This window comes from Salmo salar, chromosome 17, assembly GCF_965601325.2.
Source record: "Salmo salar chromosome 17, fSalSal1, whole genome shotgun sequence".
NCBI lineage: Eukaryota > Metazoa > Chordata > Actinopteri > Salmoniformes > Salmonidae > Salmo > Salmo salar.
The window spans coordinates 51,059,529-51,082,861 of NC_138307.1; the positions used below are offsets into that span (position 1 = coordinate 51,059,529).

General features: G+C 44.3%; 1 protein-coding gene across 5 annotated transcripts in view; it reads right to left on the reverse strand.

Moving 5' to 3' along the window:
* The window catches only part of LOC106576073 (dedicator of cytokinesis protein 4), a 140,046-nt gene that overhangs the window by 27,068 nt on the left and 89,645 nt on the right, over nt 1-23,333 (reverse strand). For 3 of the 5 annotated variants that reach the window (XM_014152946.3, XM_082963841.1, XM_082963838.1), the window contains exons 21-42: nt 22,457-22,538; nt 21,957-22,127; nt 15,561-15,753; nt 14,956-15,092; nt 13,995-14,129; nt 13,346-13,444; nt 12,893-12,987; nt 12,675-12,750; nt 12,459-12,559; nt 12,275-12,333; nt 11,951-12,099; nt 11,672-11,757; nt 10,821-10,847; nt 10,426-10,582; nt 8,415-8,508; nt 8,062-8,210; nt 7,333-7,419; nt 7,123-7,227; nt 6,590-6,731; nt 4,767-4,933; nt 2,963-3,049; nt 2,241-2,417 (exon numbers count right to left, since the gene is read on the reverse strand). In XM_014152946.3, the coding sequence (XP_014008421.1) occupies nt 2,241-2,417; nt 2,963-3,049; nt 4,767-4,933; nt 6,590-6,731; nt 7,123-7,227; nt 7,333-7,419; nt 8,062-8,210; nt 8,415-8,508; nt 10,426-10,582; nt 10,821-10,847; nt 11,672-11,757; nt 11,951-12,099; nt 12,275-12,333; nt 12,459-12,559; nt 12,675-12,750; nt 12,893-12,987; nt 13,346-13,444; nt 13,995-14,129; nt 14,956-15,092; nt 15,561-15,753; nt 21,957-22,127; nt 22,457-22,538 (2,575 nt within the window). The remainder of the gene's footprint in view (nt 1-2,240; nt 2,418-2,962; nt 3,050-4,766; nt 4,934-6,589; nt 6,732-7,122; nt 7,228-7,332; nt 7,420-8,061; nt 8,211-8,414; nt 8,509-10,425; nt 10,583-10,820; nt 10,848-11,671; nt 11,758-11,950; nt 12,100-12,274; nt 12,334-12,458; nt 12,560-12,674; nt 12,751-12,892; nt 12,988-13,345; nt 13,445-13,994; nt 14,130-14,955; nt 15,093-15,560; nt 15,754-21,956; nt 22,128-22,456; nt 22,539-23,333) is intronic. The other 2 variants (XM_082963840.1, XM_082963839.1) reach the window with 1 other exon arrangement.

Sequence of the window (23,333 nt, forward strand, 5' to 3'; positions counted from 1 at the left end):
ACTCCAAGTGTCAAGTGACATTTTGAATCATTATAATACCTCAATTAAAGATGAAACGGCGGCAATAAATAGATATTAAATCAGGCTGGATTCTCCTTCAGGGCTGGAACTATAACCACGAGCAATAAATTGAAATATGAATGCTGATATCGGCTTCATTTATGGCTGAACAAATTGGCATAAAAGTCAATTGCGTTATCCTAATAAAGGAACTGATTTATGCTGTATTGTGGGCAATATTCCTCAAGAGAACTCCATACGTCAATATCATGGAGCATTAGGCATACAAAATGAGTATGTATGACGTTCTCATTGCCTTCATGGACAGTATATAGATCATCATTATATCTCTCAATCGTACACACTTTAAATTAGTAATACATTTATAAAATGTATGCATTGTATATCATTGAATATATACATGAAACCTACTGGGTCTAAACAGTCACGTCATGTAGTCTATAGATTCTGCAGAATCCTATATCATCATATCCTTCATACAATGAGCCTATTGGATCAAAGCTTTGGCAGATAATGTACTTCAAGCAGCAACAGGTGGGCGTTGCGCAACACAGCCGTAGCTAGCTTAGCTATTCTCTCCCAGGTCAAACTCATTTCCTACAACATCCTCATCTCTGGCTTCATCTCATCATCTCCACCACCAGTTTTAATAGAGGTGAGAGGTAGTGGCGGTCATGAGGAGAGCAGACCCCTGCTAACTTGGCCCTCTTAAGCCTCACTGCAAACTCAATATGGCTAGCTGTAGTGATAATGTGAAGTTGCTAAGCAACCGAGAGCCACTGTACAGTACACACAGTTCGCTGGCTGACGCCGGAGGTCTCCTTGAAAAGGAGTGATTATAGCTCGGACGCTATAGCACTCCGTGATGGATTTGGAAAGAAAAGAAAGGGTTCATTCAACACTTAATTTACAGTACAGAGATTCAGGACATTAACTACTGTATGTATTTTGTATATATTAGTATATAATTCAATGTAATGTGTGATTTATATGCCCTGTCTGAAGGAACTCCTTATTGTCTGTCTGTCTGTCTGTCTGTCTGTCTGTCTGTCTGTCTGTCTCTGCCTTCCGCGTGTCCGTGTCCGTCCCCGTCCGTCCGTCTCCGTGTGTCTGTCCGTCTCCGTGTGTCTGTCCGTCTCCGTGTGTCTGTCCGTCTCCGTGTGTCTGTCCGTCCGTCCGTCTCTGCGTGTCCGTCCGTCCGTCTTCGCGTGTCCGTCTCCGCGTGTCCGTCCGTCTCCGCGTGTCCGTCTCCCTGTCTGTGTGTCCGTCCGTCTCCCTGTCTGTGTGTCCATCTCCGTGTGTCCGTCCGTCTCCGTGTGTCCGTCTCCGTGTGTCCATGTGTCTGTCCGTCTCCGTCTGTCTTTCCGTCTCCGCGTGTCCGTGTGTCCGTCTGTCTGTCCGCGTGTCCGTCTGTCTTTCCGTCTCCGCGTGTCCGTGTGTCCGTCTGTCTGTCCGCGTGTCCGTCTGTCTTTCCGTCTCCGTGTGTCCGTCTGTCTGTCCGCGTGTCCGTCTGTCTTTCCGTCTCCGCGTGTCCGTGTCCCCGTCTGTCTGTCCGTGTGGCCGTCTGTCTTTCCGTCTCCGCGTGTCCGTGTGTCCGTCTGTCTGTCCGCGTGTCCGTCTGTCTTTCCGTCTCCGCGTGTCCGTGTGTCCGTCTGTCTGTCCGTCTGTCTTTCCGTCTCCGCGTGTCCGTGTCCCCGTCTGTCTGTCCGCGTGTCCGTCTGTCTTTCCGTCTCCGCGTGTCCGTGTGTCCGTCTGTCTGTCCGCGTGTCCGTCTGTCTGTCCCTCTCCGTGTGTCCGTCTGTCTGTCCGTCCGTCTCCGTGTGTCCGTCTGTCCGTCTCCATCAGACCATGTCCATGCCTCCGTCCGTCTCTGCCCTCGTCCGTCTCTGCCCCCGTCCGTCTCTGCCCCCGTCCGTCTCTGCCCCCGTCCGTCTCTGCCCCCGTCCGTCTCTGCCCCCGTCCGTCTCTGCCCCCGTCCGTCTCTGCCCCCGTCCGTCTCTGCCCCCGTCCGTCTCTGCCTCCGTCCGTGTCTGTCTGTCTGTCTCTCCCTGTCTTTTTGTCTGTCTCCGTCTGTGTCGCTGTCTGTGTCGCCGTCTGTGCTCTCTTTAAACAAACACATAAGGCATACTGCAGACTGCAGATCTAGCAAGCCCAGACAATGTCTCCACACAATATTGAGTGACCAATGTAAGCCAGTGACATCATCATTGCCCTCTGACCTCTTGGTAGCGTGCGAGCCCCCCGTTGACGGCGGCGTCAATGACCCCGTTGAGGCACATGGTAAGGGGGTTGATGTTCTGCATCTGCCTGCTCTGGCACTGGGCGATCAGCGTCCGCAACTGCAGGTTCTTGTTCTCAATCACCTCGATGGCATTCTCCAACGGGCTCACTTCCACCTAGAGGAGGAGAACACAGGGTGATAAGGTATGAGTATATATACAGACATATGCATACCTCTATGTAGAGATACGACACACACAAAACACACACACAAAACACACACACAAAATATGTATAAGTAGAGACATGAAACACAAAATAAGGCAGGCCACAGACATAATGCATTTTTCTCTCACACACACACACACAAAAACAAACACCATCCCTCTAATACAGAGCCTTCCGTACGCAGCTTGATCCTTCATAAGTTACAGAGTAACATTATAATTATGAATCCCATGAATATTATGAATAACGTTCACCCTTCTCTTAAAGGGACATTTCACAATCATTGGGAAGACTTATCTACCCATATATCTTTTTACTACAAAACATAGAAAAGCACAATTTTCAAAGATGTCGGGGTGGTGCTGGAGATGAAATGCCCCTTTAATATAGGTCTACGCTCAGGAAGCTCAGTGGGGCTCTCTGCAAAGTTAGAACATAGCAGGGTTGTGAATGGGGTTAATATGGGGTTATTGAAGGAGTGTAAGAGACTCACCAGTTCTCTCTTCTCCACCTCGAACCATCTGGAGATTCCTGGCAGGCTCTGGACCAGGGTTAGTGTAGTCCTCTCCACCCACAAGCTCTGAAAATACACACACACACACACACACACACACACACACACACACACACACACACACACACCACACACACACACACACACACACACACACACACACACTTCATGTTAACGCTGGCAATATACTGCTCGGAAAACACATTCACCCACACATCTGAGCAGCACAGAACACTGCTTTTCTCTCCTGTTAATATATGATGTGTAGACACTGGTTCATAGAATGTCCAAGTACTACACATCCTCATGGATACAGAGTTCTCATAGCAACAGTCTACACCGATCGACAAATGATGCAGTGTCACTTCATTAAATGAATTAAAACATTAACTACTAGATCATATCAACACAGAACTGATTCATGCTACTTCATAGTCCCATATTAAATGTCAAATTTACCTGGCCTGAACAGTGTCTCTCAAGCACTAACTAGACCCAAAAGAGACAGCTGGGTAACCTAAACCTCAGGACGATACGATATGATGATTTCCAATTCATAAACCTGACGATATTAGGTTAACGAATGGAGATTGAGTGAGCGTGGGTGGGTGGAGTCTGGAGAGACGATATTTAGTCTGAGCTCCATGGCTGCGGTCCAAACACTTAAAAAAGACACACCCTATCCCCGCAGCCCTCAAATGAAGTGGACATTTCTGATGACGTATCATGACGTCTGACGTGTATACACTTGCAGGGCGAGGGAGGAAGGAATGATTTTTATATGGAGCGCCCTTGGCAGGAAATTATTCGCTCGTTCATCCCACGATGATTGTGTTTTCAGACACCGGTAGCATGTGGGTGCTTTATATGTGCTACATTCAATTATGAGTGCATGTCTACTTATATGACATATATAATTATTAATATACGCCTACTGTATGATAGCTAGCAAATTAATTAGCTAAATAACATTAGCCTGCCTAGCTGGAACGGAAGAAGGGAAATGTTTTATTTCTACAATTTCCAAAAACAATTTGATCTTTTACTATAGTAGCAACATTTCTAATTTATTTGCATTCGTTTTTACTTACACTTGTATGTTGACTTCTCCATTTATGTTGTTTTTACGTTTTGGCAGACTTTTCTTAGCGGATGTACAATCGTCGCGAATTGAATTATGGGGAGTTTCAGGCCCCGGAGTGAACATAATTGTACACTCGCAAAGCCGACTGAAGATGGGGGCTGAGGGGCTTACGTTGCAAACTTCCCTTGCTCGGCTAATCATTTGGACCACCCTCCAAGACGGCGACGGGGATTCCCCCAAGGGCACAAGGCGAGGGTAAGTGGATGAGGGTGTCTTTTAAGTGATTGAACCGTAACCATAGTCTCAGCCTCTCCTAGCTCCGGAGTCGAATTAGGACTCTGAATTAAACAACACCTGAACACACCAGTATACAGAGAGGAAGACCATGAGCCACCCACACAACCACTCAATAAACAAGAGATTGGAGAGAGGGAGGATGAGATATTGGGAGGGAGGGAGGGAGGGAGGGAGGGAGGGAGGGAGGGAGGAGGGAGGGAGGGAGGGAGGGAGGGAGGGAGGGAGGGAGGGAGGGAGGGAGGGAGGGAAAGTGAGCAAGGAGACAGATGTGTGGTAGACATCAAACCAGAAAGGTGAGATAAGATGACGAGATGAGCAAAACAAAAAGGCAAAATGAGAGAGAGAAACAGAAAGGCACTGAGGGGAGTTTTTGTGTGCACCAACACTGCGTGTGTCCCCCACCTTGAACTCGTTCTCCTTGTCCTTGGTGCCCTTGTGAAACGGCCTGTCGTATCTGAACCTCCAGATGTGGTTGACCTTGTAGAAGCTCTTGATGTTGTCAGGCACTCCGTCTCTCTGCAGCACGTCCTGGCTCTCTGGGATGGGGCTCACCGCATAGATCTGTAGGTCTGGGCCAGCACGTCAAGGATGCATACAATAGGTTGGACAAACACACATACACACATGAACGCAAGCACACGCACACACACTTTCCTCCCCCCCTTCCTTGGTTCCACAGGTCTATCCATCCAATTCCTGTTTAATACATCCTTTCCACTAACCACATCCTGTAGCCATTTATCTGAATCTCTACCCCACACTATATCACAATACATACTCATTGGCAGCAGGACTGGCCTATGTCAGTGTAGTGCAGGGAGAGCTCATCAGCCCATGGATATAAATAGGGACGGGCATGGGTCCAGGAGCTTCAATGATTAACAACACATGAGGATAACAAAGCTGTATGCTAATGTTATTTGAGGGGCCTTGTCTGCTCTAATTGCACTCGGAGAAAAGTCACACACAGAACAGACGCCCGCACACACACACACACACACACACACACACAGAGAGAGAGAGAGCTGCTCCTTCCGAACAGCTGTCCCATCAATCACTAACGGAGGATCATTAAGATGGCTGCCGCATCCTACAGACACCTTGTGCATTTTCATCAAGGGATCGATCCCGATCTTCACTAAGTACTCGTGTATGTATTTACAGCATGGGCCAGAGATCTGGCTCAGGACCAAGATGGAGGGAGTCATACCTTTGGTTTGCTCTTCTATAAACGACATGCTGTAATGGAAGGCTGTACGCAGCGTAAGAAAACTAGAGTACAAAGGGTTTCCTGATTAGGCTAGGAAACACTCTTAATATGACTCGTATTGATATCCTTATTCATAAGGAATTATCAGTCTGGTATAATATGTGATTTATATTATTTAGGCCTACTAGACATGTGGGATGCAGTGCACCACTGCGTGTGTGGGTCCTTTGTTTTAATATTAAGAAAATGACTCCATTCTACGCCACCAAAATGACTATCTGCTTCTCTGAATTACCTTGTGGACGCTAATCATGTTGGCAATAGAACAAGCGTTCAAATGACGCCCGGGGATGCATGCCTGTGTTCCAATCAAAACAACTACAAGTGTGCTTGCTCTGGTTCCTCAATGGCACAGCTAGGAGAGCTCAAAAAAATCACCTTGTAGTTGAAGACTACGAGTCATAAATGAGCATTGACATGACTTAAGAACTGTGTCCACTGGAGGTGTGTCCCCACTTGGAGACACCAGTTTGACCTCTCACTCAAACCCTTGTCATTTGTTTGTTTGCACCTACCCCACATTTTCCAAGAATATTCTTACCATGTTACTGAATGTGTCCAGAGTATTTTCAGATTTCGTAACAAATGCAACGAAAAGTACAGTAAATATAAAATGCACATAAAAACAACAGTGTAAAGTTTGGATTAAGTCTTGTGTCAGGTGAACTGTTGTGTCCTCACCTTTAGTCTAATCATTTTCCCATAATCCCCTAAACTGTTCCTGTTTCATTTCTACCATGGTTATACATATATGTTTTCCATATTCTTTCCGTAAGAAACGTTTCAATTTAGCCCTATCCATATAGGCCAATTCCCACGAGTGTAAAAGGGTTAGGTTTAAGGTTAGGAAAAATTGGATTTTGAATGGGAATCACTTGTTTGGTCCTCACAAGGATGGTAAAACAAACTAGTGTATAATGCACGTAGTTTATGTCAGCAGCTCAATAAAGGATACACTGAGCCTCGGCCTGGTAGATGGTCTGGTCAGGCTGGTTGACGTGCTGCATGGCGATGGCGTGGGGGAACTCATTCAGCATGCGCTGCTGGAAGGCCTCCAGCCTCTCATAGTCATGGCCACGGCACACAAACTCCTTATTCTGCAGACGAGGCATAGACAGCATCAGAGGCAGAAGCGAGACAGCACAGGGGTTAGCATGACATCTAGTGGACAGTTAGAGTATCTGCAACAGTTACAGTATCTGGAGGTCAACCCTAATTCTGTAATTTCAAAATAGGACTTGTGATTTATTTGTAAATATAATGAACACACGCTAACAATTTACATGAGGTTTCTTTTGCGTTACGTTGGTTATGAACGCATAGTTCAAAGTCCTTTTGAGGAAACTAACAGATTGACAATATACTTAATTAGCAACTTGCTTAGGAGTGGAGATGGAAATTGGAGGGCAAACCCCTGTATGAGCAGTTCTATGGCCTCTTAAATATCCTTTCTTTAACAAAACGACCAGTGGTAGAAAAGAGAGGTACCCTTAGGAAGAAGGGGAACTTCTTGCCATAGAAGCCGACCCTGAAGAACTCTGGCTCCAGTCTCTGCTGGTCCATGATCTTATCATACAGCGATGCCTCCATCATCTGTTAACAGAAAACGTTGGATTACAAAACACTATTAGGTTATGTCACTGAGAACTGGTCAGGGATCAGCGTGGAGAGATACTGAGAAGGTCTAAAGTAACTCACCCTCATCTTGCTGAGGTTCCTGTAGTCGTAGTAAGACTCGTACTGGTCCGCCAGCTCTCTGCACAAAATGATCCCGTTTTCCCAACACTGAGGAACCAAACACATTATCACATTAACAATGGTCACATCTCAATTAGGAATGTGTTTTCACCTTTTCATCTCTTTCACATTAGCAGGATAAGGATTAAAGGAAAGGAAGCCTCTTTAGAATATTGAGACGCTGACAAAACATGTCAAACGGCCTGCAGAGGAGACTGGCTGCGGAATGAGTGTTGACCACTGGGTGGCGGTAGTGTACTAACAATAACCGTGCCAACTGCCAGGGCAGACCTGCCATCACAATGTAGGTGCAGCACCCAGCCAACATGCTAATGAAATGAAAGCTTTCCTTTCCTGCTGCGTTTTAATCCCAAGGCAGCGACAGCTAGCAGATGGCTTTGGTCATGAATTCACAGGGAAATTGGGCAAAGAATAATGGGGAAGGACATATTGAATGATTCAGCAGAGTAACAATGTGTCGAGAGATGCTGAGCAGAGCACTCAAATAATATTGGCTTTTTCTTAGGACACTGTCCCAGGGTAATTGTTAATATAGAGAGAGAGTAGGGGGGAAGAGAGAACAAGGGAGAGAGAATGAACGAGAGAACGAGAGACGGAAAGAACGAACAAGAGATAAAGAATGACAAAGAGTGACAGAAAGGGATAGAGATAGAGAGAGAGAGATCCCACCTTCCCCCTGTCAAAGTTCTGTACAATGGTAAGATGGAGGCAGTCCTTCCTCTGCCACTCGCTCTGCATGGGGTAGTTGAGGAACTCTCTGAGGGGCCTCTCGGACCACTCCAACAGCTCGTCATACAACAGAAGAGTGTAGGAGGCCTCTGCACAACACACACACACACAGCACCACATAGTCATGGTTATGCCAAACCCTTGAGCCCACGAACAGCCACACACTTAAAACACACACACACACACACACACACACACACACACACACACACACACACACACACACACACACACACACACACACACACACACACACACACAGCTTCATTTCCTGGCCATGTTTTACAGTGTACCTGTGTAATTCTGTGCTTTCAGGTGCAGTTCGTACAGCTTGTGAATGTAGCGGATGTACATCTCCTCCTTGTTCAACTCAGTTTTGTAGAAATTCTAGAGACAGGCGACCATGGAGAGACAGAGAGAGATTGAGAGAGAGCAAAGTGCACTAATGTTTATCAGCCACTGAGCAGTAATGAACTCAGTGTTATCTGCCCACATAAACTGATGCTTTCAGGCTCTAGTGCTTCGGTCCGTTATATAAGATAAACCTGCAGGACTGAAAGACACCACGCACAAAATAAATCCCACAGGTTGGCATGGTAACAAAGACAACACAGAATTGTATTGTATGAGGGGGGCTGGGAACTAGTTGAGGCCTGATCTAAAAAGCATGATCATCATAGCAACTTTATCGTCGCTGGGAAAGGAACAGCACCGGTCCTGCTCTCTTAACCTGTTAGGGCTAGGGGGCAGTATTGACACGGCCGGGTAAAAAACGTACCGGATTTAATCTGGTTACTACTCCTGCCCAGTAACTAGAATATGCATATAATTATTGGCTTTGGATAGAAAACACCCTAAAGTTTCTAAAACTGTTTGAATGGTGTCTGTGAGTATAACAGAACTCAAATGGCAGGCCAAAACCTGAGAAGATTCCATGCAGGAAGTGGCCTGTCTGACAAGTTGTGTTTCATCTTGGCTCTTTTTATTGAAGACTGAGGATCTTTGCTCTAACGTGACACTTCCTACGGCTCCCATAGGCTCTCAGAGCCCGGGAAAAAGCTGAACGATATCGAGGCAGCCTCTGGCTGAAACACATTATCGCTTTTGGCAAGTGGCCGATCAGAGTACTATGGGCTTAGGCGCGTGCCCGAGTCGACCCCATGCTTTATTTTCTTTCGTCTGTTTACCTAAACGCAGATTCCCGGTCGGAATATTATCGCTTTTTTATGAGAAAAATGGCATAAAAATTGATTTTAAACAGCGGTTGACATGCTTCGAAGTACGGTAATGGAATATTTAGAATTGTTTTGTCACGAATTGCGCCATGCTCGTCACCCTTATTTACCCTTTCGGATAGTGTCTTGAACGCACGAACAAAACGCCGCTGTTTGGATATAACTATGGATTATTTTGAACCAAACCAACATTTGTTATTGAAGTAGAAGTCCTGGGAGTGCATTCTGACGAAGACAGCAAAGGTAATAACATTTTTCTTATAGTAAATCTGACTTTGGTGAGTGCTAAACTTGCTGGGTGTCTAAATAGCTAGCCCTGTGATGCCGGGCTATCTACTGAGAATATTGCAAAATGTGCTTTCACCGAAAAGCTATTTTAAAATCGGACATATTGAGTGCATAGAGGAGTTCTGTATCTATAATTCTTAAAATAATTGTTCTGCTTTTTGTGAACGTTTATCGTGAGTAATTTAGTAAATTCACCGGCAGTGTTCGGTGGGAATGCTAGTCACATGCTAGTCACATGCTAATGTAAAAAGCTGGTTTTTGATATAAATATGAACTTGATTGAACAAAAGATGCATGTATTGTATAACATAATGTCCTAGGGTTGTCATCTGATGAAGATCATCAAAGGTTAGTGCTGCCTTTAGCTGTGGTTTGGGTTTATGTGACATTATATGCTAGCTTGAAAAATGGGTGTCTGATTATTTCTGGCTGGGTACTCTGCTGACATAATCTAATGTTTTGCTTTCGTTGTAAAGCCTTTTTGAAATCGGACAGTGTGGTTAGATTAACGAGAGTCTTGTCTTTAAAATGGTGTAAAATAGTCATATGTTTGAAAAATTGAAGTTTTTGCATTTTTGAGGTTTTTGAATAACGCGCCACGGGATTACACTGGCTGTTACGTAGGTGGGACGATTTGGTGCCACCTACCCTAGAGAGGTTAACACAATAGTTCAGGGGGACAAAAGGCTAGCAACAAATAAAATGGGGTTTCTATGGTGAAAGGGAGAGCAGTGACTGAATCTGTTCAAGGGACACAGGTCGGAGAGAGACTGTCACTGACCAGCAGACTGACGGTGCAGCCAATCTTCTTCCCATCCACCTCCCCCAGCTTCATGCAGTCCCTGTAGTCCAGCAGTCTCTCCATCAGACGCGTGACAGTGGCGATGAGAGAGATGCCACTCTCCCTCCATGTCTCCCTCTCAATCTTCTTCAACAGACTGGAATAGCGAGAGAAAGGGAGCGCGCGAGAGAGAGGAGGGAGATGAGAGAGAGAGAGAAATAGACATAGAAGAAAGAAGAGAGCGAGAAAGAGAGAGAGGGGAGAGAGAGCAAGAGAAAGAGAGGAGAGAAATAAACTTCAGCCTGCTGTCAATCACGTTGTCCCGTCTCCCAGCAGTAAAGGACATCCCTAACAGAAGGACAACACACTGTGTGTAGAGTATCGGAGTGTCTTACCTAGGGTATGGACCAAACAGAGGGATTCTACTCCGGGAAAGCAATGGCAAAACAAATTAATAGATTAATAATATCAGCACACACTCACACAAGTTAGTTCAGGGTTAGTGATGTTCGTCAGGTCGATAAGGAAACGGAGTGAAACAGAAAGACTATGTACAGCTATAAAGTGTCTGCATCCCATGTTAGGGAAAACTTTACCAACACATGGAAATAAGCTGTATCCAGACCACACGTGTGAAAGAGCGGTGGCACTAAGCTTTACAGTGTTCCTCACCTGCACCGACGGTGGACATAGGCAGTGATACATCATATGGATGTTGGACTGTACATACTGTAAATGAATGTTGCCTTATGCTGAGCTCTAGCCTGATGTAGAAGCGTGTTTATAAAGTGGCTACATAAACGACTTATAACGCCCATATAAAGCTCATGAAGCGTATACGTCTCAATGAAAGCTGGTGGAACATTCATAAACGGCCCAATTGACGTCTGACAAAAAGTGGGACTGCGACGTATGGGCTTGCAGTGTGATAGAGAATTGCATGAACACTGCACAGACCAACAATAAACAAAACACTCATACACACACAAGCACTACAGCACAAAGCATGCAAGGTGAAGGGACCAACCTGATCACACGGACAAGGAGATCTCAGAGAGGAGGCGTGAAGGACTATGGTTATGAGAGGAGGTGCTTGTCTGGAGAACTCCAAAACACTTCCCTTTTCCCACCCCATATACATCCCTCCATCCCGTCACGAGTCCTCTTACCTCACTCAATACAACACACAGATAAACTGATCCGGGTACAGTACGGCATGACCGTATGCGCCTTCCCTCTGACTCACATGCTGTTGAAGAGCTCTCTGTACGTCTCGTCCCCTTTGCCTTCTGACATCAGACCGTCCAGTTTGTCGATCAGCTTGGCCTCCACCTGACGAGAGAACAGATTGATTACGTAATCAATCTAGATCAATACACGGATGCCACCGTCGGTTACAGTCGGTAACGGTCTGGTGGAACTGCAATATCCATAAAGTGCCGCCAGGACGTGCTAGTGCTGGTCCCAGTCAGTCCAGTACCAGAGCTATATGAACTGCATAAATATGGACGGCTCGGTCCATTACCTGTTTGAAGTTTCCGCTCCTCCTCTGCTCCCAGTCCATCATGTCATGGAAGATGGGGATCATGACGTTCCTCAGGTCAGGCTGGGGAACCAGGGTCACCTCCAGGAACGGACCAATCATCGCCGGGATGAAGTTCAACTTGTGCTCACCTGGAGAGAGAGGGAGGGAGAGAAGGAGAGAGCAGGAGAGAGAAAGGGAGGGAGAGAAGGAAAGAGCAGGAGAGAGTGCAGGAGAGGGAGAGAGATCAACTACGTTCCTTTGCGAGACGAGCAAGAATCCAATGAAGTGACATAGAAAGAGAACGAGAATGTGACTGTTTTGTACCTAAGTTCTGCCACATGCTGAAGATCTCACAACCCATCATCACCCTCATGTCCCCATACCTGTACAACGAGATAACACACAGCACGAGGTCAGAACCGCGCCGAAGCCAGCATGTGAAAAGTGAAGAAAGTTAGTGAATGTGCATGTAGAATGTTTGTGGCGCGCACATAGAGACAAGACTTACTTCTCCAGTACCCTCTTCCTCTTGGACGGAGAGAAGGACTCCAGTTGAAGACAGGGCTGGTTGATGAAGATGACGGACAGATAGAAGTACGAGTCCCACACCTAGGGAAGACGCATTAAAACCACATTATAGCATATCAATAACAGGTCACTACATGCTTTTTTCACATTGTTTTTTTTTTAACAAAGAAAGAAAGAGGATGTTAGCAGCTCTTACCTTGTAATCAAACTTGTCATTGAGGAAGTTCTTCCTCAGAGCATCAGAGAGGTACAGGACTGTTGTTATGATTACACTGAGACGGGGGACGGGGGGGTAGAGAGAAAGAAAGACAGAGTGGACAACAAGATTACGTTGATAAACCAAACTATAAAACAGGTGTCAGCTAATAATGAGTAACTATGGAGGGACACCATAGTGACACCAACTGGTCTTACTTGTTGGTGACCAACCGCATGACAGTCCAATCTTTCGGGAACATCTCTGGCCGAATCAGAATGCGGAAAACGGTGAAAATCTGCAAGAGGAAGTCCTGAAAAAACGGCAATTGCCATTCAGCACATCACCAAACTATGAATCTATAGTAATGTATTCAGATTGGGAGTGCATTCATGATATCCATAGTGTTCATGGTATTCCTTCCTATTACTGTGAACTTAGTGACCCCATTTCTTCCTTTCCGCATTCCTGTCTCTCCATCGCACCTCTTCCTCAACCCCTGGCATGACCATTCCTCATTACGGACACACACACACACACACACTCCTGCTACTGACTATGACACACAAGCTGAGTCAACAGTCAGATTCTGCTGAGTGGTGTGTGTGTGTGTGTGTGTGTGTGTGTGTGTGTGTGTGTGTGTGTGTGTGTGTGTGTGTGTGTAGCCTTACCCTCAGGTCATCTTTGCTGGTGAAGGCCTGCAGGAGCTGCTGGTAATGTTTATCACTCATCTGTCTGAGGAGAGCCAGCAGGCACGCTACAAACTCCCCCTGAGAGAGAGAGAGAGAGAGAGAGAGAGAGAGAGACAGACAGGGACACAGAGACAAACAGAGAGAGAGAGGAGAAAAGGAGAAAGAGAGAGAAAGAGAGAAAGAAGAGAAAAAGAAAAAGAGAGAGAAAGAGAGAGAAGAGAAAAAGAAAGAGAGAAAAAAAAAGAGAGAGAGAGAGAGAAACAGCTTTTAACATCTGGGATATTGGCCACATATACTATATCTAACAGTGAGAGAGATGGAAGACCATGTATCTCCATGTAAGACCTGTAAATACTACAGTCAGAACAGGCTGGGAGAGAAATAAAGTGGTTATTTTCTTTCTTTTTTTTTTAGGTGGTTTGACATTTGGCAAAATGTCAAATGGAAATGTAAGAGAACGGTTCTCTCTGAACTCGGCTGTGGTTAAGAGCAGGACAGAAGTACAGCTCTTTTTGACCACAAATGCAGTTTCAATCATTGACCTTAAAACCTCAAGCTATATTTAGAATGACTAGCAGTTAGAGACACACACACACACACACACACACACACACACACACACACACACCGTGATGTCCTGGAACTGCAGTCTCATATTGGTCCCGGCTGGTTGTGGCCTGTTAGTGATCTCAAGGATGGTCCTCATCAGGACAACCAGCAGACTGTCCACTATCAGATCCACCTCCTCAGAAACCATCGGCTCCTCGGGATACACACAAGTTCACATTAAGTTTCACACAGGTGCATATGGTACATAATCATGGCTGAAGTTTGCAAGTATACACACACATTACCCATACAGACAGTATGAAAACATAGGGGACACAAAAAGATAGACCACTAGCCAATACTTAAACAAATTGGACACACATTAGTGTGTGTGTGTGTGTGTGTGTGTGTGTGTGTGTGTGTGTGTGTGTGTGTCAGACTGGCTGCTCCTGCTGTCACTTCATCTTAGCCATGTTCACAGCCCAGTCTGTCAGAGAGAGAGTGTGTGTGTGTGTGTGTGTGTGTGTGTGTGTGTGTGTGTGTGTGTGTGTGTGTGTGTGTGTGTGTGTGTGGTGTGACTTGCTGCTTCTCAGCCAAACAGGCCAGCACCATGTCAAGGTCAGGACGAGACTGACACACTCACAGGGACAAACTGCCACATCCACACTTTCATGTTTCATTATATGGATTCCAATTGGATTGGATTGTTTATTTGTTCTGGCACCTAGCTATCTGTTTACTTCATTACTTGATCAATGAACCAGATTTATTGGAGTCTATTGTCAGTCTGGCAGGTTTTGCTAGTTTGTTTTAATACGCCACGCAAACAAACAAAGCTGTGTTCAGATCACAATACATATTGTTGTTATCAAATATCCAAGGGAACAATACCATTTTTGAGCTATTAACAGTGAGGTAGGTAATCTCGATTAACCCAGAACCTCAAATCTTGCACAATTTGTAGTCCGTCCATGATTAACCGTGAGGTGGCAGCCTAAAAGACTACACTACCCACGGTGTTCTGCTGTAGCTGTACTCACGGTGGCGACAGAGTCGTACTTTCTGATGAGAGAGAGCATGCTGGTGAGGATACGGGCACACATCACCAGGTCTCTCTGCTCCTGCATGTGGGCCTGCAACAGACGCAACACCACCGGGAGCAGGATACACCTCGACTCTGGAATACACACAAGTACACACACTTGAACATGAAAATACACACATACACACACACTCACAGACACAAAAATACTCGCATGTTATGTTCTGCTCAAACACCGGTTTTTCTATTTTTATCCCTCTCTTGCGTGTGATTTTAACCCCTAGCCTTGCCTCTGAGCAAGCAGCTAATAAAATGTTACCACGGCTATTTGTGTGAGTATATCATTATCATTAACTACAATTAACTGGCAAGTGCGCCTGTGTAGGTATGTAATTACTAGCAATTGTGCATAATCATGTGTGTGCGATATGTGTGTTTGTGTGTGTGCGTACATAACCCCCAAATGTTTGCTTGTGAGCGTTGTGTAAGTTATTAAATATTGTGTGTGTGTGTGTGTGTGTGTGTGTGTGTGTGTGTGTGTGTGTGTGTGTGTGTGTGTGTGTGTGTGTGTGTGTGTGTGTGTGTGTGCGCGCGCATTCCTACCTGTGTTGGTATACAGCTGGCTCTCCACAGTCTTGGCGATGCAATGTAGCTTGACGGCTTCAAGGGGGCACTCAGCGTGAGCGGTGGCGGGCAGGCTGCCCAGCGTCTCCCTGACGAAGCCTGCCACCTCCCTCACCGTGAAGATCTTCAGCAGCTCCCCGTACACCGCAGGGAACGTCCGCAGGAACACCGCCTGGGAATACACAGACATAAACAGACACTGTATAAATATACAGTGGCTTGCGAAAGTATTCACCCCCCTTTGACATTATTCCTATTTTGTTGCCTTATAACATGGAATTAAAAATGGATTTTGGGGGGGTTTGTATCATTTGATTTACACAACATGACTACCACTTTGAAGATGCAAAATAGTTTTTATTGTGAAACAAACAAGAAATAAGACAAAAACACTAACTATTAACTATTCACCCACCAAAGTCAATACTTTGTAGAGCCACCTTTTGCAGCAATTACAGCTGCAAGTCTCTTGGGGTATGTCTCTATAAGCTTGGCACATCTAGCCACTGGGATTTTTGCCCATTCTTCAAGGCAAAACTGCTCCAGATCCTTCAAGTTGGATGAGCTCCACTGGTGTACAGCAATCTTTAAGTCATACCACAGATTCTCAATTGGACTGAGGTCTGGGCTTTGACTAGGCCATTCCAAGACATGTAAATGTTTCCCCTTAAACCACTCAAGTGTTGCTTTAGCAGTATGCTTTGGGTCATTATCCTGCTGGAAGGTGAACCTCTGTCCCAGTGTCAAATTTCTGGAAGACTGAAACAGGTTTCCCTAAAAAATGTCCCTGTATTTAGCGCCATCGATCATTCCTTCAATTCTGACCAGTTTCCCAGTCCCTGCCGATGAAAAACATCCCCACAGCATGATGCTGCCACCACCATGCTTCACTGTGGGGATGGTTTTGCGCCAGACATAGCGTTTTTCTTGATGGCCAAAAAGCTCAATTTTAGTCTCATCTAACCAGAGTACCTTCTTCCATATGTTTGGGGAGTCTCCCACATGCCTTTTTGTCGAACACCAAACGTGGTTGCTTATTTTTTTTCTTTAAGCAATGGATTTTTTTCTGGCCACTCTTCCATAAAGCCCAGCTCTGTGGAGTGTATGGCTTAAAGTGGTCCTATGGGCAGATACTCAAATCTCCGCTGTGGAGCTTTGCAGCTCCTTCATGGTCATCTTTGGTCTCTTTGTTGCATCTGATAAATGCCCTCCTTGCCTGGTCTGTGAGTGTTGGTGGGCGGCCCTCTCTTGGCAGGTTTCTCGTGGTGCCATATTCTTAACATTTTTTGATAATGGATTTAAATGGTGCTCCGTGGGATGTTCAAAGTTTCTGATCTTTTTTTATAACCCAACCCTGATCTGTACTTCTCCACAACTTTGTCCTTAACCTGTTTGGAGAGCTCCTTGATCTTCATGGTGCCGCTTGCTTGGTGGTGCCCCTTGCTTAGTGGTGTTGCAGACTCTGGGGCCTTTCAGAACAGGTATATACTGAGATCATGTGACAGATCATGTGACACTTAGATAGATTGCACACAGGTGGACTTTAACTAATTATGTGACTTCTGATGGTAATTGGTTGCAACAGATCTTATTTAGGGGCTTCATAGCAAAGGGGGTGAATACATACGTATGTTTGCATTTTTTTTTAAACAAGTAATTTTTTTTATTTCACTTCACCAATTTCGACTATTTTGTGTGTCGTGTCTTTGGGTTACCATTAAACGGAAGATATGTTTATCAATTAGCTCCCTGTAATTATTATCACGCGATTAAACTGATTAATCGTTTAATTGTAATTGTAATTAACTAGGAGATCGGGGCACCAAGGAGAATATTCAGATTACAAAGCTATAATTTTCCTAATATAACTTTCCTGTACTATAATATTATATTCTATTACAGTATAGGCCGATTATCTTCTAGTTTCAATGGTGTATTTTACCTCTAGTCCAGTCTCATTCCAAACGTCGTAAATTGTTGTATCTGCACGAACCCAGTCTTTACTAAAATCATCCATACATCAATTGTCTTAAAATCATTTATTTACTACACTAAGTAATTAACAGAAAAACATACAAACAGCAACTATCGTCACAGAGGATTGGTAGAGGAATGTGCCCTTGTGGGCTAAACAGGCAGGTCGGCCTGTTGAACAATGGATCATAAAAGGTCAGCTGTGGCAGTTACACAGAGTTCATTAATATTAACAATTGACAATTGAAGGCTCACTCATTCGGGAACAATTGCAATCAATATATATGTACGCTCAGTGTGTCGTTCTGATTCTTGTTGGAGAGTAGTTCTGATGGAGAGTCTCTCTCTCGGTTAGAATGGATCTTTCAAAGCGACATTCATTAATGTCGTCATCGAATGGTTGTTTCGTTGGTCTTCGCGTTCAATGATATAATTTACTTAGCTGCAGACTAATAATTAATATCAAAGACTTGTTCTTATTCTGTCAGTATCGATAGTCTAAAAGTTAACCACGTGGTATGGTTCACTTTCAGTAGAGGAATTGGAAGGTAAAACCTATTAGCCAACGGAGTGTAGGCCTGGTCTGGGGAAATGTAAATCAGGGGGTGTTTTATAGTGCCCATAGAACAGCTTGTCAAATGACGCCTGGTCCTGTATGGGTCCCTGGGGCGTGCCTATGACTGAGTTAGATTTGGTTACAGAAATACAATTCTATCACATTACATCAGTACAATAGCATCTCAATGTCTTACAAAAGCTTTATCCTTATTAATACATTCCATACGATGCAAGTCTTAAGCTGAGTCTATTATATAAACAGTTTTATGGTAATATGGCTATATTGTCTCTTCTGAGTATCACAAAATTGTACCAAGCGGATCAGTTCGTAGCTGGATTCTTCACCAATCTTCCATACCTTCTCCAGAACACAAAATGTCGCTTGGCTCTCCAATTCTATGAGTTGGAAGAATGTCCTGTGTCTCTCTATGGGCCATGTGGCCAGAGACTTTCCTGGAATTTTAGAGTTTTTACGACCCTTTACACACAGGGTGGATTGTGTGCAAACGGGAGGGGTCAACTGTCCTCCCTGTACCAAAAGAGGCCAACGTCATGACATGTGTATGTCCATTACATTAAATCCAAATAAAAATCTATTTAAATTACAGGTTGTAATGCAACAAAATATGAAAAATGCCAAGGGGGATGAATACTTTTGCAAGGCACAGTAGCTATCTAGCAGAATGTAGTATAGCTTTCTACCTAAAGTGACTTACGGTTAACACATTTGCTACTGTATAGTCAGTATACTGTATGTGACTTATGAGAAAATGTTACTCAAACCATATACAGTCTAGGTGTAGGACCCCAACACACTTATCTAGAGGAGGCTTTTACCTAAAGTGATGAACAGTTACAGTAACAAATAGGCTACTGTATATTCAGTAAATGTGGCCCATGAGAAATCAAACCAATCATAACCAATGCTTCAACCGATACAATCTAGGACCCCAACACACACAGCAGAACGTCTATTCTATGCCTGTACAGAAACACAATTCCACTACAGTATAATATAAGTTATATCTTGATATCCCTTATCTCTAACCTACAGTACCTTCAGAAAGCATTCCTACCCCTTGACTTAATCCACATTGTGTTGTGTTATAACCCACCAGATTGCTTATGACACATTCATATGCTATGGCAAAATGTGTAGAATTGCAGGAAATTAGCTTTAACGGCCGACGTTGAGCACGAAAAACAGTCCAACTCCTCCTCTTTCTCATTTTTCAAACAGAAACGCAGTGTGCCTTCGGTGGTCCATCGATGTGTCATTCTGGTCATGAGCGCTGCAACCGACATAGCTAGTTTGTTAGCTAAGCTAGACACTTTAGCTAGCCAGTAACTCCTCCAGCATGGGTTGATGTCATTTCACAGGTTTTGTTTTGGAACGGAAGCTGTAGAGATCGATAAGAAATGGCACTTCTGTAGCCAAATATCTTATTCATAATTTGTTTTTAAGAATTAAAATGACCTGGTATGATGGTGCATTGAGCAGTTATACAGTTTAAAGCCATTATTTTAGCATTTTTGCCCAAAGTCTACCTTTAAAATGAACTGTCCAGTGTTTCCAGGTTTCTATGAAATATGACCTACAATTAATTACAATATGAGTGAAATATTTTTCCTTCCAGAAAATGATAGTTAAGTATGTTTAAAAAAGCAGCTTTTCTATGTTGGAATGGTGTGGGCATATACCAGTCATTAAAAATATTAAAGCGAGTAGACTGCTGATTGGCCAGCTCATCCTCTACAAGGAAAAAGCAAGCCTTTTTTAAATGGTCTGTTTCAGATACAAGTTTGAGGTGGGGGTTTTGAAGTGGTTGGCTACAAATACAAGTATATGATGAGTCAACAACATTATTTAGGTATGAGTTAACAGAATATAAACTTTTAAAAGTGAGATTTTCACTGGACAATTATTTTAAAACCGCAACATATTCTCTCAGCCTCATAGAAAAATGTGTGGAGTAGCATGAGAAGAGCTTTAAAACAAACAAAAAAACGAATTCCCTGCCCCATGGCAAATGTGTAGAATTGAAGGTAATTAGATGTAAAACTGCTAAATAAATCTCATCCTCATGGCAAAATGTATGAGATGAGCTATAAAATAGCAACTTTTTCTCTCTTCCCATGGCGAAATGTGTAGAATTGAAGGAAATTATCTTTAAAACTGCAAAATATTCTCTCAGACTCAAGACAAAATGTATAGAATAGCATTATAAAACTGCATATTTTTCTCTCTGCCCAAATGTGTTGAAATGCACCACCCAAAAATGTATATATATTTTTTGGGGGGGGCCTTCCACTTATCCTTCCACTCACACTGTGTTTTCAAAACACCCCTGCAGAGAGGCAGGACAAGTCATGTCAAAATGTGCATATATATAGATTATGTCACAAAGACATCTATCTACACTACAATTTCACCCTTGACACAAAGAGAGCTGCTAGCTAACTAATGTACTGGGCTAGAATTGACATTTATGTTGATCTCCAATCCCAAACCACTGGCCTTCATAGTTTGCCATGTAGGCACCATTCATTAATGCCTCCAACACACCTAATCCAGAGGTGCCATCAACAGCAGCACAGTGTAATACAGGATGAGGGGGAAGGCGCCAGATTAACATGGATTAGGAGTGGCCTGACCTGCATTCTCCTATAGCCATTGTTCTGTTCTGTTGTAGATCAAGATTACAATAGATCATTTGATTTACTGGATTGTGCTAAGAGGTGCACACTGTTACTGTTCTGACAGAGAGCCTCTGTGTCTAGTTAAAATGATTTCCCGGCAGCACTGGAAGGGAGGACAGGTGGAGCAGCATGATGACACCAGGGCATAATAACAACCCACACAAGGTGAAAATAACAGCGCAGTGTGTGGTAAGGATCTCCAGCAGAGAGTGAGAGCCAGAGTGAATGGTCACTCACGCAACAGGGTGAACAGACAGACTGACGGGCCAGGTCATTATCAGCTGGGTTCATTAGGGTGGGCTGCTGTGGGAGTTTACACAGCTAAATGTGCAGTAAACACACACACACACACACACAACACACACACACACAACCCAGTGACTTATATCTTAGCATGAAACCTTGAATTAGACCCACACATTATCTATGGAGGGCCCAAGGGTGAGACAGGCCAACTGAGACCCACTGGAGAGAGATGATTATTAGAGAGAGCAGGGACACACACACACACACACATATAATGTATTACTGTAGATTAGGATCTCGAGGATTTGGGGGAAGGAGGACAAGAGGGTCTCTGGGGTATAATAAACACACACACAGCCTCATACAACCACGTGTGTCTGTACAAACAAAGACATCAGCTGAAGACAGAGACACGCAGACACGTGAAGACACACACGCTACACTGTGTGTAATTCAGATTATTTGTGGGTGTGTTTAGCAGCTTTGTTTTAGTCTTCCTGGAGAGCAGTTCAGCCTGGTTTTGTGCTATGCAGCCCCCCAAGACAAAGTATGAAATATGAATTATAAAGTATCTCCAGGGCTTATTATCTGCGTGAAATTCAATTAAAAATGTTTTCTTACAAATCAAACTAAATTAAGTGGGACTGCTTATTGCTTGAAACATAACACGCGCGCACACACACACACACGCAGGCACGCACACAGAGAAGCCTGCCTCCTGCTGTTATTGCCCATGGCATATAAAGCAAGGCAGACCAGGATGCAATGTTGATAACCTCTGTGCTCTCTATCAATCATGTGGGGCATGTTTCATGTCTGCACTGCGTCAAGCCACTGTGTCAGTGTCACGTGCACACGCACACACACCGTCACAAAAACACACACACACGGACACACCTGTGTCTGCGTGACGGGGCTGGTGATCTTGTTCTCCTGGGACAGGAAGAAGCGGATGGACATGAAGAGCTCGTGGACGCAGCAGCGGAACTCCTCCTCGCTCTGACCCCCCGTGGCGAGGGCGAAGAGACGGCGGGACTGGATGATGTACTTAAATATGTACTCAGTGGCCTGGGGGGGATATAAAGTAACACACAGTTACTCACTGATAACATCACTCATCCACCATAACGCTAGTATTAAACATAATGGGAAAACATATTTGCGTCGTTGCTGTGGGTCCCTGCAATTATGTGTGCTACTAGGCCATTAAAAGTAACATGTTATGGAAATGCTGAACACCCAAGGTGTAGTATTTCCACTTTTTTAAACTGCATGCAGCAACAATATGAGAGAGGTGGCGAAGAGAGACTAATGAATGATACGGAGATATCCTCAACACATGCTGAAGAGGGTGTGTGTGTGTGTGTGTGTGCGTGCGTTCAGGAGCACACAGTCACCTTGAGGACCTGCTGAATGTGATCTTGGTGCTCAGCGTCTATGATGCGATCCACGTACCACTTCAGTACTTTGATCAGGTCCCTGCGAAAAACACACGTCTGGCATTAACTACTGAACTCAACCTTTCTCTGCAAATCACAATGCATTTCCACCAACAATCCCAAGCATCCACCTACATATTCCAGAGACACAACACACAAAGAATGCCTTGGTGTAGCATGAGTAAATGCTTTATAGTGCATGTAAAATCTTTGCGTATGATACACCCATATTGAATAAAAATGTATGGCAATGGTGTTCATAAACAATGTCTAGGGCTGAACAACCTTCGATTGTGTTCTGTTTGTTTATACAACAAAAAGAAACAGAGCACAAGGGTTGGTTTATAAAATGTCTGTGTGTGGCTGTGCAACGGTGTGATAACAATATTTCAAATTCACACTGTGTAGTGTATTAACACTAATGGCCAGGTTTGAGAGCACACACTTACAGATAATTGAACAAAATCATAAGAGACAGTATGAGTACAAGCAAAGGGAAAATGGTGGAGAGAGCACAGTCATTTCCACAGAATGAACATTTGTGTGGGAGATGTTTCGCCTGCTTTTCTGTGATTGGACTGTGATCACATGTTGATTGGTTTTCCCTTGGGTACAAGGTACAAGTACGTACTGAAGAGACAGCCACCATTTTGTTGGACATAATCAGCTAATAAAGTATGTACAATGTTATCTCTAGTACTGAATTGATACACTATATGGCCAAAAGTATGTGGACACCTGCTCGACGTACATCTCATTCCAAAATCATGAGCATTAATACGGAGTTTGTCCCCCCCGTTGCTGCGATAACAGCCTCCACTCGTCTGGGAAGGCT